General features: G+C 30.9%; 1 protein-coding gene across 1 annotated transcript in view; it reads right to left on the bottom strand.

Moving 5' to 3' along the window:
* Window positions 1-18,519, bottom strand: part of LOC107443894 (sodium-dependent serotonin transporter) — a 76,507-nt gene that overhangs the window by 22,536 nt on the left and 35,452 nt on the right. The window contains exons 2-5 of the mRNA XM_087168961.1: window positions 17,749-17,883; window positions 14,523-14,739; window positions 3,313-3,451; window positions 3,090-3,224 (exon numbers count right to left, since the gene is read on the bottom strand). Of these exons, the coding sequence (XP_087025087.1) occupies window positions 3,090-3,224; window positions 3,313-3,451; window positions 14,523-14,739; window positions 17,749-17,883 (626 nt within the window). The remainder of the gene's footprint in view (window positions 1-3,089; window positions 3,225-3,312; window positions 3,452-14,522; window positions 14,740-17,748; window positions 17,884-18,519) is intronic.

Here is an 18,519-nt window from a genome sequence, read left to right as displayed (position 1 = left end):
GAATGACATAGCAACCCATAATTGAAATAGCAAAGGTAAATTGAAAGAAATTACGGATCTAATTGTGGTAAAAACTACTGGCATCCCAAGTGCCGGTGCTTTTCTTCGTGAAATCCCTTTTTACCGTAAAATTTTATGGAACAAAAAATCTGATATATCGTAATTTTTGCCGAAATGATTACAGTAAAATCACTGAATCACTGCAATTAAATAAATACTAGCGGGCTGGACCCCCTGCTCGCTTACGCTTTCCAATCCCCAAAAATTGCTACGCAATCTTATATGGTTTGCTTCGCAAACCAACCTCACTTCGCTCGTTACTAACTTAGGTACATTGCAAATGCACAAAATTCTAAGAATTCAAAACAATCATTCAAATCCATATACTAATTTTTTTTAGAAAAAAATTACATCTTTTTAGTAAATATTACATCATTAAAATAAATTTGAATTCAAATAAATGACATGTAATTCGTTAGACCTATTAGAAATGTGCTATAGTATAAAATTTAAAGTTAAAATTTTGGCTATAATTAAGTCTATTAAGAATTGAAATAAGTGAATTGCAATGAAAAACAAATAAATTCTAGTAATATAAATAAACAAATAAATTCTAGTAAAACAAATAAATTCGTGATATAAATCGAAAATCGTCAAATAAATTCGTAATATATAAATTCGTGAGAAAAAGCGCTTTCGACAAAATGCTAAAATAGAGATCTATCGACAAAGACTACTCACTTCTGCCTAGCTTATGCTCCCTCTGGTTATTTCAGTTTCCGTTTTTAAAAGCTCTATATGTTGAGCCATCTCAGCTAGATTTGGCATGTGACATTTTTAGCGGCAATCATTGGTCGATTTTCTAGCGTTGCCATTGGGGGAGCTGTTATGAGGTTTTTTTTGTCGCCGTGTAAGAGAAATATATATATATATATATATATATATATATATATATATATATATATATATATATATATATATATATATATATATATATATATATATATATATATATATATATATATATATATATATATATATATATATATATATATATATATATATATATATATATATATATATATATATATATATATATATATATATATATATATATAGATTACTATAAAAGTTACAGTAAAAATGGTTTTTATCGATGCTGCACTCAATGCGACAATACTTTTTACCGTAATTTTTTCAGGGTTGTAGATCTGAAAAAACATAAAATTAAAACCTGCTTCAGACTTCGCAGATACAAATGGTGTAAATATGAATGCAGCTTACAACGATACGAACATTGTTTGAAGATTACATCATAAGGCTCTAAGCACGCTGGACACCAACTATAGCATCCATTGCCAGGCACTATAGAACACACTGATTTCGTTGATTGTAAATTAAAAACCTGTTTTAGACATCATAAATACAAATTGTGCAAGCATGAATGCAGCTTACGACGATGTTTGAAGAAACAGTAAGACTCTGCACTCGCTGGACACCAGACGAGCAGCAACTCAGACGAGTCCTCTACGAAATCCATTGTCGACTCCTCAATTTTATAATACATTGTTGCCTTGAAAGTTTCCATGGAAAGAAAGCAACGGTGGTTAAGAAGAGTAGCACTGTGGTAATGGGATACAAAGCATCAACTAGGAGTATACACTGAGTGGCCAAATTATTATGACCACCTCAGAGTTTTATGCAAATGAGTTATTGCGTCACAGCGTTGCAGCTAGAGGGCAAGATAACCATAAAACGGGAATGCTGGACAAGTGAGTCATCAGTTATACTGTGTTGCTAGGCTCAGATATGGGAAAGATAAGTGATTTAACTGAATTTCAACGTGGAATGATTGTGGGTGCGAGATGTGTCAGAAAGAGCATCAGCAAAACGGCTGCACTTGTGAAGTGTTCTAGAGCAGCCGTTGTTAATGTGTACAAAGAATGGACAATCAAGCAAAAAACCGGATCTCAACGTCAGACTTGTGGTCGTCACAGGGTACTGAATGCTCGATCAGAGAGAAGGCTGACCAGGATTGTGCAGCGTAACAGGAGAGCAACAGTGCGACAAATTGCAAGTGATCTTAATCAAGGAGCAACTGTGAACGTCTCTGAACGTACTGTTCGACGCACGTTGCGCCGTATAGGTTATGGAAGCAGACGACTGAAGGGATGGTCATAATAATTTGGCCACTCAGTGTATAATTACATGTTCCGCCACAGGTAGCTATGCAATTTGTAATCCTTATGATGTGTCTTACTACCCCTGTAATGTATGCTGTAATAGTCAGTAGACATGTTTGCACAAGTCTGAGTGAAAGCCCCCTGACGCACAATAAAATGATAACTAATAAGCGAAAATTCTAGACTTTATTGAAACTGACTTGATCAAAAATGTAAAATAACAAAAAATCCCAACTTTTAAAGTAATTAAATTGTTGCTCTTTCTGATTGAAATCAAAATCTTTCCGAGTTATCTAATATTTTACCTGTTTAGAGAATCAGAATGTATTTGAAAACTATACCATTTAATGAAAAGAGAAATTCCATGCTTGTAAATAGAAAACTTCATCTGCTTAAAAACTAACGTGGATAAAGTCCGCCAATCCTTCGAGCACTCAAACCAAGACTCCCATTTTTAAAATAAATCGCAAAAGCAAAATGTTTTGAATCCCTGTCACATATAGCTGATATTTATGCTCTTGAATCTTGTTTCTTTGATGTTAATGAAATTTCCTAGTTATTGATATGTTCCAAACTGATTTTGCGTTCCGCTTGGAAACGTATCCTACCTTTATTTGCATCTTTCCGCCACTGTTGTTTTGATTGGTTACCTCGGTTTTTCCTTTCTTTCCCACGTTTATTAACTACTTTTCATTTTTTCCTTCGGTAAATTTACATTTTCTTTATCAAATATGCTTTTGCTTTCTTTCGCGTGTGATCGTCTTTAAAATTGACTTTGAGTGTTCGAAACTTACCTACTTTTTTAACGTTATTTTTGAAGAAAATGAAATTTTCCATGTACATGTTATCATTTGACACTTTTTAAGTTATAAACTATTCAAAATTTTAAATGATCAAAAAACATACTTCACTCTCGAGTAGTTTCTCCCATTTCGGATACAAATAGTATTTAATTCCATCCATAGAACCTTCTAAAGTCACACCTCGGCACAATAGAATAAAAAGCACAACATACGGCATTGTGGCAGTGAACCAAACCACCTGAAAGTTAAAATAATATTGTTTACTCAGAAAATAAAAATCAATTTTTAAATATTGATAAATGTTGGATATAAAATTGTGATGAAACCTTTCCAGAACTTTTGACACCTTTCCAGAGAGAAAAGTAGACGAGTATGAAGACAGCCATCAAACATAACGACAAAGTCCACTTGATAGGGCCAATTCCATCAATTCCATCAGCTTTATGAATTTCCAACACACTTCGTCTTTAATTGAATGATTAAAAACATGATTAATGAAAAAAAATTAATATTCAGTTTTAGAATCAATTGTGGAAATACAATTTGAATAAAAAGGCAGATTGCACTTAAAAACCAAAATTACTCTATGTTTATTTAAAAAATAGGCTAAGACTAGGCGTGCTAATTGAACCACGTACTTATTTGGAGTGACATATTCATAGGACTCATTGACTATTCAGTCGAATGTCTGGAGCATAAAGATTACTACTTACGGTAGGCAGATTCCACATATCCACCATAGAACATAGAAGTAAACCTAAAAATTCGCGTCATTTACCTATTAAGTCGAGTATCAGTTCAGTTTTGATAAGTAATAAATATACTAGAATGGGTACAATATTAGTATCTTTGGCCATTGTGGGAATCATGGAAACGAGGCTGTCAACTTCCAGAGACCTTTCCTCCAGAGACCTTTAGAAAGCCTCTCTTTTCATTCAGTCAAACTCCTGATAAAAAGAAGATATAACACCAGGATAAGGCAAAAAGCATTATGTTACTCTGCCGGTAAGCAATGGGCCCCACTGCTTGAGGATAAACGGTTGATTCCAGATTTTCCTAGAAGAACAGCTGTGTAACTTTTCCGCCTTACTGCAGGCCATGACTGTTTGCTCGCGTATTTGTATCGGTTTGGGCTTTGTGATTCTCCTTTTTGTCTTTTGTGTAGACAGCATCAAATTTTTGATGCTATAGTGCGACTTTCAGGAGAACTCCTCCAGACATTCGTCTCGCGTCATGGCGGGTACTATGGTTACGAGGAAAGGACATTTCGAATAGGGATGTGGGGTGAATAATTTTGTCTTAATCTTGGCATAGGTCGTTGCGAGTAAATCAATCCAATCGACACCTTCTTTCCTTCATTTCATCCCCATTAGAAATGAGCTCTCGCTTGTTACCATAGTAGCAGACATCGCCAGACTTTCAGTCAGGAGGAGTTCTTCTCGAAGCAGCACTATACTCATCTTGACTCGTGTTCTGCGCTTGTGTTCTTAATTTGTAATGTTCAGAGATATTGGAAGGCCGGAGGACTAATGGCTTCATAGCCAACCTTCTGCACATTTGCAATAAATAAAGTGCCTTTGATGACTATTAGAACTGAATCAATTTTTTCCGGCTATAACACGTATTTTTATTTTGTTAAATAAACTAAATTGCTGGAATATTAAATAATTAAAATAAAAAAAGTTAGGATAAATGAAAAACAGAAGTTATTTTATTATCAAAAGTCTTGTTAGGAAAAATGTTTTTTTTTTCTGAACATTGTTGTGAGCAATATTTTGAATATTACAAATATATCAAGTTTGCAACTTAACATTTTATACAGAAGTGATAAAAAGGATTTTATTTCTATATGCAAATGCTTCAATATAGTTTTTTCTTACATTCGCAAGTTGATAGGAATTTATGAGATTAATATTTCACTCTTCGGAATTTCCGAGTGGACACCTTTTATTTAATGACCCTTTATAATATGACCATGGCATACTACTTTATGAGAAGTACAAGAATGTGTGGGTGTTCTTCTTTTTTCATTTATGTTTTACTTTTGCATAAAATTACATTTTCCAAAAATTGTAAAAAAAAAAGAAAAAGAAAGATTACATTGCGTTTTAAATATGCTAGATTTCTTTTTCCTGATGAATGGTACTGTCGCATTAAACCAGGCATAGTCAGTCTGACAGAACCACTGGTAGCTATATTTTATAACACTCCAAATAAAAATTCCTGGAAGATTGGTTATAGTACCTCAATCATCAACGATAGACACATGAAGCCTATAGCATAACAGAGAAATATAATAAAAATTTTATTAATAATTTCTGTTCTTGAATCTGGTCCATTCACTTAATTGGCGAAAAATTTCAAATATGTTCCTTATCTTCCTTGAGTTTTTAAACTCCCGAAAGTTTCTCAGAGCAATGAAATCAAATTAATATTTTTGTTTCTATGAAAATATTTAACTAGGAAAAAAAAAAGTTTTTTTTATTTTCATCATTTCTACATATATCCATTTTTATCCGATGATGATGAACAATACCGAGTCTTAGCATATTTCTATAGAATAACCAATTTGCACTAAAAAAATTCAGTTTTTTTTTTTTTGTTCTTTAAAAATGTTTTCTTTTTTAAGCTAAAGATCGATCTGATTTCATGCAAATAAAAATTTAAGCGATTCTGTTTATGAAATTGATTATGAAAAGAAAATTTAAGGACCCGGTTTTGTGCACCATTGCAGTATTTTTATATAATAAAAATTTCATACGAAATTTTCCAAAACTTTTCATTCAAAATATTAGCTTTTGTAATAATTGCCCATTGATGGTTCCTTCATTAACCAAAAGTAGAATTGAATTAAAAATAATTTTTGTTACAATTAATGACAGTTTCAACTAATTAAAAAAGTTTGCCTTTTTTCTCTTCAGCGTTTTCTTTACATTTCCTTATGAAACATAATTTTTCGAAAATATTTTCTAATAAAACAAACGTTTTAATTTTTAATAATAATTACTTTTTAACAGCGTATAAAATTTGTTCTTCTAGAAAAAATATATAATTAAAAATTATTAAATAAAAAATAATTAATTAAAAAGTATTGCTTTCTAATCTTTTAGCAACGCTAAATAGCCGTCAACTTTTCCTTAATTCGCTGAACGTTTTATTTTTTTAATGATTCAAGAGTAACGCTTTAATTTTTTATTTATTGTTTAATAAAATCACTTTAAAGTTTTCTTAACTAGTATAAAAGGAATTAATTTAAACAGCATGATATTTATTTGAATGTCAAGTTATGTTTTAGAAAAATATATAAGTGATTCTCTGCCTAATTGACTATTAATAGTTATTTTACTACCGCTCGAGAATATCTGCAATGACGAGCAAAAATAAAAAGCAAACAGATATGTAATTAAATATATATTCTGTTCACTTGTGCATGAACAATTAAAAATGTGTAAAATAAACTAATTTATGAAAAGATTTATGCTATTAATTTTTTGCAATTAAATCAAAATACTTTTAGAGAATTAAATAAATTAAAGTATCTAATCAATGCATTTTTCATAATTAACAAAACGCGCTAAAATAGCTATAACCTAAATGAGGGAGCACATTAATCCCACTTTAGAATTTTAAAAATTTATATTATTTTATATATATTTAATAAAAATTTCAACTAAGATTTATATAAATAAGAACATTTAAAATACATTTTTGTAATAAAAATATCTTTCAATGGTTGACAAAAAAAAAATCTTTCAAATATATTCAAATATTTTATATAAACATAAGTCACTATGTTCTAAATGATGTTTACATTAAAATCATACGTGATTTCATTGCATTTTCCCTTTGAGATTAAAAATATATATGAATCGGATTGAATCTCTGAGTCTGCAACAGCGACGAAAATTGAACTCCTTTCAATTCTTGAAACCAGTGCGACGGCGATCGCTGGTTGTTGCAACAGAGGGAGGATGAAAGAAGTGCGCATGCGTAAAGTCATTGCAACATGCGATTTGTTGTTGTTGCAGTCGGTATGAAGACTCCTTTAATCTTCATTTTAATGGGATAAACTTATGGGATAACGTAAAGCCACAGGGATGAACTAAATATGCGTGGTAATAAAAATAATCGGAATTATTTTATCTTTATTAATTGTGTTGTTCAGTACTAATTTATAAATTGTTGACTTTCGTTTTCACTCCTAATGATGAACGGGTATTCAAATAGTTAATAATAAGACAACATATAGAAATATAGAAAATGTTTTATATACGATTGCTAAAATAATATTTTTTAAAAATAGTTATCAAAAATTTGAATAAATGTATACAAGTGTATTGTAAAAATCTGTACATATGTTTATTATAAATGAGCATAGATCATAAAAGCATTTCTATTCATGAAATCTTTCTAAAGTAAATTATTCGAACACATTTGGCTTCCAAATTAAATTAAATTAAGTCATATCTGTGAATTTGTAATTAAATTTCACTCCTCTTTCAAAAAGGAATTCAAATATTAATTTTCTACTCCAGAAATTATGAATAAATTTAAGAAGTTATTTTTTATTGCTTTGAAAGTTTCTTTATTTAAAGTTAATGAAATGTCTGACAATAATATTAATGTGAGGCTCAAACTGAAGAGAGCTGGTTTGCGTCAATAAAAAATCCTGGCTAAATATTTTTAAAAATTTCTAATTTTAGTCATCCCCTTTCTTTATCTTCATTGACACTAATTTATCAATGAACCAACTCCATTGTTAAGATTTAATTATGTATAATTGGACTAAATGAATGCTATTTTTTGTTTTCGCGGTTTAATAATGTACATCCTCCAACACAAAAAGAAAAATTCTTAAGAAGTAGAAAAGGCCCTACAACCTCAAAAACATAAAACTTTTATGCAAAAAAAAAAAAAAAAAAATATCATACAAGTTGCTTTTGCTTTTTTTGCTTTATAATCGACGTTGAACAGTCGACCCAATTTTGGGGTTTACGACTACTAATGTTCAATTCCGTAGCTTTGAAATTTTGAACCCAATCCAGATGACAAGGGAACTCCTGGATCAAGTATTGGGAGAAATTTGCCTTGATAGAATACTTTTTAGATGCAACTAACCCGCATTTGCGTTACACGGAGAGGAAGACCCCGAGAACGACCCACGGTTAGCCCGATGGTAAGGGGACTCTAGCGCGATCCGTCTACCACAGAGATTGAGCTCTCGCCTCCCAAGTACATATCCCAGTGTTGATCGGTCGATACCAATTGTGCTCTCGGCTGACACCGTCCACAGGGCTGACATATATCCTCAGTGGTAGACGGATTATAGGTTAGAAACCCCTTGCCATCAGGCTAACCATGGGAGGTTTTCGTGGTTTCCCTCTCAATGAAACACAAATGTGGATCAGTTCCATCAAAAAATCCTCCAATGAGACTAGAATGTCTTCTGGATTGGGTTCAAAGTTACAAGACTACGGAATTGAGCATTGGTAGTCATCAACTCCGAATTCGGTCTGTTGTTCAACGCCAGTTGTTAAATAAAATATAAAATAAAATCTCTAACTATGATCTTTAAATATATATTTTGGAAAGTTAAAAATATTTTTGAAGCATCTTGTGCTGTGTGGCTTTGTCATTCCAATTTAAAAATTAAAGCTTTGTTTTATTATAGGGACACTAATATAAAATATTGAAAAGAAAATTTGAATGAATAACAGACGGGGTAATGTAGTTAAATGTCTAAAAATAGTTAAATGCATAAAAATAATTAATTGTTACTTCATCTTATTTGCTAAACTTTCGACAGCAAGTTTAGTATCTTTCACGCTGAAATTATTTTTCGCAAGTGGTGGCTTAGCCGAATATCAAAAGTATTCTCCAATTTTCGAAAGTCCTCACCAAATGCAAATTTTAACAATTTCTTATGATTAATTTTTTCCCCGAAGAAAACTATTTTACAGTAGTTTGTATCTGGCTCATATTATTTGAGCCCAATTCTAATTGGTTATGCTGCGCGTCTACTGAAAACCACTTAAATAAAAAATACTGTTTTATTTAAAAAAATTCATTTTGACGTAATTTTGCGGATTGAGTTATATATATATATATATATATATATATATATATATATATATATATATATAATTACGATTTTATCGCATTTGGTAAGGTGGGGAATGCTTAACTCGGGCCCTGCATATTATTAAATATTTACGCCAACTGGATGAAATATGAAGATATCAGTTACTATTCAGTTATTACTGCACAATAGAGAAATGTTATTTTAATCCTATCTATCTATCTATCTATCTATCTATCTATCTATCTATCTATATATATATATATATATATATATATATATATATATATATATATATATATATATATATATATATATATATATATATATATATATATATATATATATATATATATATAAAAATGATATATATATATAATATATATATAATCAGATATTCATTTATATATATATATATATATATATATATATATAAATGAATATCTGATTACTTATGTGTCCTTTATAGACACCTAAACCATCAGACTGAAAGCGATGAAATTTGGCATAAAGACAAGCAAGAGGAAGCAAAAGGAATCGATCGAAGCAAAAGAAAGGTCACTGTCAACATTAGAACATTCTACGATGAGCAAAGAGTAAAATGGAATTTTTTGATTGCTTGAGCGTTAGTCATTTTTTAAAAAAAAATGTAACTATACACGATTCAATTTTTAAATATTTTAAAGGCAACATCAGTAATATTTGCTATCTTATAGTTCTATTTGATCAACAATTATGCTACATTAAACCTACCCATATTTTCACTAATTCGTAAATACCCCTAAAAATGTCACCTAGTTCCATCACTAAGTTCTTCAATTGTGTCGGTAAATTCTTTTCAGTTTTACACATGATTTCGAACCGTTATTCAGCACTGATATTATTTTATTTTCTTTATTCATCCGAAGAATTAACCGATTTTTGATTCATTTACAACAAAGAACAAGTATTCAGCTAGTAATTAAATAAATGGAGAATATTTATTATTTTTAAACATAAAAAATCAATGAATACGAAAGGCCTTATACATTTCAAACTAAAGTAAATTGTAATTTAATGTAGATTTCCGAAATCACTATTACTGTGATTTCTCTTCATTGTAAATGGATATTTAATTAACTCAGTGTAAATATAAAACTATTTTCGCAACTTTACAAGAATCTCAAGTGCACTCAGCACAACACTCAACCTCTAAAAAAATTTTGAAAAATGATCTCACACTCATGCACCTTCTCCCAAACGCCTATAAAATAAATCTCAAGAACCATACTTAAAAAAATAATATTAGATTTCTGTCATGAGAGATCTAAGAGCGGAGACTCCTAACCAAAACCTTATTCTTTAGCATAAATAAGAAAAGGTCGCTGCAACACTCAGTTGACTGATGACCCTTATCGCCAGTCCTTTCCTCCCACCCCCTAAATGGCAGGGTGGATCATCGATACAGAAATAATCGATTGTCTCATTAAATCTGCGACAACGCACTAAATAGCTTCACTATCGCTGCCTGATAACGAGTCGAAGTTTTCTTTTCCCGCCCTTTGGAAAATGTACTTCCAGCTTTCATCTACTGCAAAAGCACTTTTGGTATAAGTATATGCTGAAGAAAACCTGGCCACCAAAGAATTATGGCTTCTCTGATATGGCTCAAGTGGAAAAAGTTTTTAAAGAGAATGCCAGCGATGGATCATTTTATGGTTGGTCGATTTTTCTCGGAGCTCCTTCCTCTTCTTGAATCAGTTTTCAAGGAAGTTTGGAGGGTGATAATTGGATTTTAGTGTTGAGGTCCTTTGCATCTAAATTTTGAGTCTTCGTGTATTTAATTGGATAATGATATCTGAAGAGAATGTTTGTGAATAAGGTGTTATTTGAGAGTGAAATACTAATAATAGGACTCAGTTTGTAGATATTGCGTTGCAGAGTTTTAATCAATAGAAGAAATTCTTAAATGAAATGCAAATATTTTCCTAAATATAATATTTTTATCACCAAAACTTGTTTTGTTTTTTATTATTTTTATTACAGAAAAAAAGATTCTTTTGGAATAGAATAATTTTGTATTAGTAGAATGATTTAAACTGTACACTTTTAGAAATTCGGTTTAAAGTTAAAAAAAATCCGTCAAAGTTGAATCATAGTATCGTATAATAGATTTGAAAAAGGTTTAATTCGTACGATAATATGGTCAAACTTTATAAATAAGAATACTGTCGATAGTTGTCAGAAGACCCTTACGTTGTCACGCTGTAACACATTTCAAAATTTCTATCAAAGTAGTGGTAAAAAAACTAACCCTAAAGTTTTTTTTTATGTATATAATTTTTTATGCTAAGTTGAAATGAAATGCAGTACTAAAAGAAAGATTCAAATTTCGAGAATTCGACTGTTTTAAATTGCAAGATTTATTTATACATTAGTCAATGAACAAACCTTGCCTAATCTTAACTCACAAGGAATACATCTCTTATTTAACCAACTGACGGTTCTGTACGTAAAAAATCGTATTTTAACCGGAACTCTTCTTCACATAGCATAACCGGTTTTTCCTTGTTATTAGATATTTAAATAGTGTATATGCTGAATCGCTGGTGGTTCAAGAGAATGCTATACCAAAGGAGAAATTTTTGATCGCAAAATCTGTTTTACTTCCATAACTAATTTATTGTATAGAAAAAGTGACTTCAGACAAACATGGAGTAGGCCAAAAAGGTTTCAAATACTAAAAAGAAACTTTCAGAATATCAAAATGAAAACAAGTTATGAGAGGATAACTAAGGATTACGCAATCTGAAAGTTCTCTTCCAACAATTTGTTTGCATTTTGATAGTTTGAATTCTTTTTCAGCAATTGAAAGTTTGCCTGAATTCACTCTTTCTATACAATAAATTTCAAATTAGTTATAGAGGGGAAACAGAATTTGCAATGAAAAGTTTCTTCCGCGTTATAGCATCCTCAAGGTGGGTGGCACGTTAAATCTGTCATGTCTGGAAGAATTTTCATTGTTAAAAAAAAAGCTTAAGAACCAAGGAGATAAGAATAAGAGAAGTTGGTATAATGTCTTGCTTGTGAAGCCATTCCCTCACCGAGTACGTCTTTTTTATTCGTCCCAATTGCCCAGGGTCAAACGCATTCCAGCTAGTCTTCTTCTTCTTCATAAGCGCAACAGCCTTTCACAGGCCAAGGCTGACAAGCAGATTTTCCTCCATCTGGCCCTGTCCGGTGCGAATAGTTTTAATGAATAGTTTTAATGAATTTTCTTAATTTTTGAGAAATACAACTATGCATTCGTAATTTTTAGTTATTTTTTATTATGAATTAACGCTTTTAAAAAAATTATATTTGCACAACTTAAGTTCAAAATATAATCAAAGATAAAGAGTTTTTTCAAAATATAAATTTGAATCGTTTTACATTTAAAATATACATTATCAAAATATGTATCAAGGGATTAATTTGTCTTTAAATTTTTAAGAAAACCGCAAAAAAGTTGACATTTATAAACATGTGCTCCGTTATTATTTCAAAAGATGAAATTTATTTTACGTTTAAAGCAAAAAGGTTTATTGCATTGCAATCTACAATATGAACACAGAAGCCTTTAAACTTACTGTATATTGCTGAGTTATTAAATCGTTCTTTTTAAAGAATTCTGTTTTTTATCTAATATGCAATATTTTTTTAACCGAGATTAAATCAATTTCAATAACTCTTTTTCATAAACTTTTATATTAACTTTATTTTATGCTACCATTTATTATATCTAAAACAGAAATTAAGATTAATCCAAGATAGCCAACAATTTTTTTGACAAAATTCGTTTAAAGATAAATAGTTTAATGAATTTCATACTTTTTCAAAAACATTTAATGCGACTTTGATGATATTTTTATAGCTACTATCGAAAATCATTTAAAGAAATTCTCACGTTTCGATATTTGTTTAAAACAGAATGAAATTACAATTTTAAAAATAAAGCTATTTACTAATTAAATTCCTACCCTCAACTATAACGAAAATTTATCAGCTGTCTGGAGATAAAAATGAAAAAATTGCAACATTCATAGACATAAAAGGGAGAATTTTTCTCAATTAGAAGCAAACATTTACCACATGGCTTCTGCAATATTTAACGGATTTAATTAGCATTTAAGGGAATTCAGAAACGTTATACTTTTACTTGCCATTTTATTTCACGGTATTAAAATTTGGAACAAATGAGAAATACATTTTATAACTTTTCGCCTCACTTATGTCAATAAACAATCAACACAATTCTTGTGGAAAGACCTTAATTCAGTGAAATTTTTTTACATATTTTTCACTACGCTAAGCGTAGGGGCAAATTCCCCTGTAAAAAACTTCCTTGTCTACATTTCGGCGACCTTACTCTTGTTATTCTTACAAATATGCTCATATCGGAACAGTCCTGGATTCGAATGTTGAATGGATGTTTTTGTCTTCTTCTTTATACTATCGGTCAATCTCACTGTGGGGATAGCGTTGGCACACCAGCTATGGTGAACCCAGAAGGAGTGGTCAACACATCTGCCCACCTGATTCCTGAATGACGAATGTCAATATATTGAAACAAAATTTCCCCAACAATTTTAATAAACTTGATTTTGTTCCTCCGATTTTGTACTATTAACTACTGTTTGTAACTACTATTTTCAATATCTTACTGTTATATTTAATGTTCGCCTTTTGAGCTTATAGGAATGTGGTTTAATAAATGAAAATCTGTTTATTTGAAAAGTTGTACACTGCTTGTGACTTCTAGAAAATTACAAACTAATTTATACACTGTTACAAATTTCTCTTAAAAAAATTATTAAATAAAAATATATTTACTTGCTATTTTACCTTATTCTAACAAAATAGTCAAATAAGCATAAATAAGATGGTATTAAAACTTTTAACTGTGAGAATACCGCTCATTAACTGTTTCACTCCTAGCACGGTTAAGCAACCAGAATTTTACCTCACCAATTAATCCCACCTGATAAAACAACTTAATTTCTTATAGATGGGTACATATTATAACCAAGAGAACTAATTTATGAGTCTCATGACCGACAGTATAAGAGTTCGAATTCCAGCGTTGATCCTACAATATTTCCTCCATTCCCATCAGCACATGAAGAGTTTCTAGCGTCTTGTACTACCTAATTTGTGTTCTGCACTGTCCAATGCCAATTACCTCACAAAACGCCTAGTTTTGATGTCCAGTTAAATTTCCATTTCATAGTTTTGAAAGTATGCTAGTTGTAAATGCCTTAGAAAACCGTATAGTTTTGTATTCATGGTTTCTTAGCCATACTAGTTGAAAACGGTTTCAAAACCCTAATGGTAAAAAATGTTCTTTACCATAAACTTTAAGGTTAATTGAATGGGTAGACTGCTGCTGGTTATTTTACCATAATTATAGAATGAAAATTCTAACAGTGTAATACTTACTCAAAATATTCTTGTGCTGGGCTGACTGATTCATTTGATGCGTTGAGACTTCTTTCAGCAAGAGTTAGGCAGTGAGGAGTGTTCCAGGCGTTGTCGCATTTTGTCCATGGAAGTTCTGATGTAAATGATGCAAATAGATAATAAAACGCCCATGCTATGATGGTGTTGTAGTACATACCCATATATAAATCAATGAAGCAGATGGCACAACCGATACCTGGAATTATGAAATATTTGTGAAAGGCCCATTTGAGTGAAGAAATTAATAATATTTTATACTATTTGTAAAATCTAATTTTAAAAAAAGGGTAATTTTAAACTGGTATTTATTATGGTAACGTATGGTATTTTATTTATCGTGGTGTCGAAGAATATGGTATTTATTAATGTGTTAAAACATACTATGCATATAATTCAACTATCTAAAATACGAGAAAACAGATGTTTGAGTATGATACATCTTGAATTAAATTTTTTTTTAATTACATAAATATGTTATCTATCAAATTTGGGGCCGGTATAGCCTGGCCAGTAGGGCGCTGGGCCCATGTCCGAAAGTTCGTGGGTTCGAATCTCGCCGGCCGAAGACTCCCCGTGTAGTAAATGGTGACTGATGCACGTTAAACCTGTCGAGTCGCAAAGTCCTCCATGTTCCCATAACAAATCAATACCACTGGGGGTACTGGATTGGAGATTGATCGTTCTCTGATTCAGGTCAAAATTACGATCTGCGGATGAATGAATGGGTCCGCCCTATAAACGGGTGGTTTGGTGATGGAACGAACGGGTGGTTTGGTACGAATGGGTGTGGCGGAAATCGAATTCTTGGCCATAGATGGCGACACCGGAAAACAAGAACAATCGCACCCCTCTGCCTAAAACAGGCATACGCAACAACAACATCAAATTTGGGACGCTGTAAGAAATTCCAGATCAAATTACAGTATAAAGTGTCAACACTTTGGTTACATGCAACATCCATCCATCCACATTTTTACCGTGAAATCTTATACCGTAATTTTGACAGTAATATTTATTTAATTAGAATGAGTGATTTTAAGGTAATTATTGCTGTAAAAATTAGAGATTGTTTGTTCGGTAAGATGTTCCACTGAAAATAGACGGAAAAAGTACCAACACCCTGAGTGCCGGCACTTTTTACCTTAATTTGATCCGGTTTTCTACAGTGAAGATTCCGTATCTTAAGAATGAATCGGTAAAATATATATATTTATTTTGCAGGAAATTTGCTCCTGACAAAGTAGTGTGTGCTAAAATTGTTCAATTCGCAAAATTAGTTCATAAATTGAGAAAAAGTGAAAAGGTAACGTTAAGGGTATCAACTCGCAACCGTTCTTCCAAATAAACCATTAGAACCATATTTTATTGATTGCGATTACTCCTCATTTTAATATAAATCAGTCTAAACAAAAGCATGTTCACTAGTTCGGAGAAAACAAGTTTCTGTATCACATTTTGTAACAAAACTATTATTTGCAATAACTACATTCTCAGAAAAATTGTGTCAGTGCTGTACTGTAATACCATGCAAAGATGCTATAATTTTAATAAGGTGTTAAATTAAACCATACTTTGGTTCAAATTTTACCCTAGTATCGGATAATCACGATTTGGCACTGTATCAAATTTTCAACAATTTTAGACGACTTTATCATTTAATGAGCTTCATAATTTCTAATAGTGTAAAATTTTCAGGATGAGTATTTTGAACTATTTAATGAACATCTTAGTAAATAAAGTTAAAACTTTAAGAAAAAATCAAAGAGTGGAAATGATTGATCACTCTTATAAAAACATTTTAGTAAAGTACTATTATTTTAATTATTATAGTGAAATAACTTATTTAAATTATGTGAGAAAAATAATTAATGGTACTTTCAATATAAATAATTGAAATTATTTAGCTGTAATAACTTTTAATGAAGGATGCAAAGAGTTATTGTCAGTTATGGAACAATTAGAAGTAAATATAGGCCTAGCAGTCAAAGAATATGCTCAAAGATACCCGTAGAATTTCGGTTGCTACCGTAAACACATACGAGACGTCACGTGAGGTGACCAGATTTATAAACCATGATTTGAGAAAAAATCAATAGAGGGTCCCCGAAAAATTTTGCAATTTGAGGACACCCATATATTTATGGAAACTATTAATTTATGAGTGCAACAGAAATGTTTTTAAATTGATAACTAATATCAGAACCATCTTCATCACACTTGATTTCATTACTAAAGTAGTTTTAAGAATATCATAAGTTTGAAATCATGTAAAATGAATAAGTACAAGTAAAATATATTTTTATGGTATATTGTAAAAAAAAATTTTGGTATTTCACTGCATATGAAAAACTGTTATATGTTTTTGGAGTAATTAGAGCACATTTCAATTCGTATGTAATATTTAGAGACATGTTACGTCCTTTTTTTCTATCCTATTTTGGGGACAATCATTGAAGTTCGAGATTTGTTCTCAATATTTGAGGACGACTGGTCATCTTACACATAAGGGTAGATTGACATCAAAACGCGACTAGACTAGCACTTGAGACCAAATGATAGAAAAGTTATGAGCCTGCATTATAGCTGGTTGCAAAATATTTATATGGATTATTGATTACAAGACTTAAAACTCAATTTCTCGAAATTATGTTTCTCTCTTTTACTTGCTGGATTTCTAACTCATGCAATTTTCACCCACCATGCAATTTTCTACAAAAATGTAACTTATTTTATGCCATTTTCTGAGGATTTTTTTTCCTCAAAACTCCACCATTTTGTGAAAAAAAGCTTTTTTAAAAATCCTTTATGCAACAAAAATTTAACTCGTGTAGTTTTAAAAAAAAAACGATAACTAATTTGGATGATTTTTTTTTAACTTATGACTTGAGCAATTTATGGATAATTTAAAAGATAAAGTTATGAACATTCTATCATGTCAGTGCTAATTTTTTTAATTTGTTATTTGTTACATGATAAAATGAAGATAAAAATAAGATAAAAATGTATTAAGTTAAGTTAATCCAAATCCTTGCAAAATTCCCTAAAAAGTCCTTCTTTTTTCCAGGCTTCTACCTTTGTTCCCTCATAAAGAACGCTGCAGTAAATGGAAATTTATTATTAACGCAGTACTAACTTTTTTTAAGTATTTAAACTTTTTCTAAAAATGTACAACAAGTTGATTTTCATTATTTAAGTTTTCCCTTACCTTTCATCATTGGGCATAATTTATCCCAAATTGTGATGCAACCACTTTTATAGTACTGTCCTAGAGCTAATTCCAAATAAAACAAAGGCAAACCTCCGAATATAAGCATAATTACATAAGGAACTAAAAAGGCTCCTGAAAAGAAAGTAAGATGTATCAATGCACTGACTTCATACTTCACTTGAAAAACACTGAAGAGCCATAACATTATGACTATCTACTCAATAACGCAGTGCGTTACCTTTGGCCTTCAAAACAGCAGCAACGCACCTTGGCATGGATGCTACACGTTTTTGGCAGATAACTGGAGACATGTAGTACCAAAATCTCTACGTCCCTTTCTTGTGATGACGCGTGGATGTCCAACACCTTGACCTCTACAACTCGTTTCATAATCATTTATCCACTTCAGATAAATACCTACAATGGCAGATTGCGAACCAACAACAAGTTGTGCAATTTTGGATATACTTCACCAGATTCACTGCACCCATCACTTGCAAAAGTGAAAGATTCCTCACTTTTCTCCAGTTCTAAATAAATAATCACTTGCCCTACCACGTCATGAAGACGAGTTCATTGAAAAATGTGGGGAGGGTCATAATGTTTTGGCTCCTCAGTGCAATAAAAACACATAACATCAATTTAATATAGTTACCTGCTTAGTCCTAAAATATCAAAGTAATTAAAATTGTCTTCTAATAAAATATAGCTTTCAAAAATTTCAAAAACGTTTACTATTTTTCTTCTCTTGTTTTCATTAATTAGTAT

This window comes from Parasteatoda tepidariorum, chromosome 8, assembly GCF_982258835.1.
Source record: "Parasteatoda tepidariorum strain Cologne lab strain chromosome 8, Ptep-v5.0, whole genome shotgun sequence".
In the NCBI taxonomy this organism is placed as follows: domain Eukaryota; kingdom Metazoa; phylum Arthropoda; class Arachnida; order Araneae; family Theridiidae; genus Parasteatoda; species Parasteatoda tepidariorum.
This window is presented reverse-complemented; position numbering and strand designations above follow the sequence as displayed.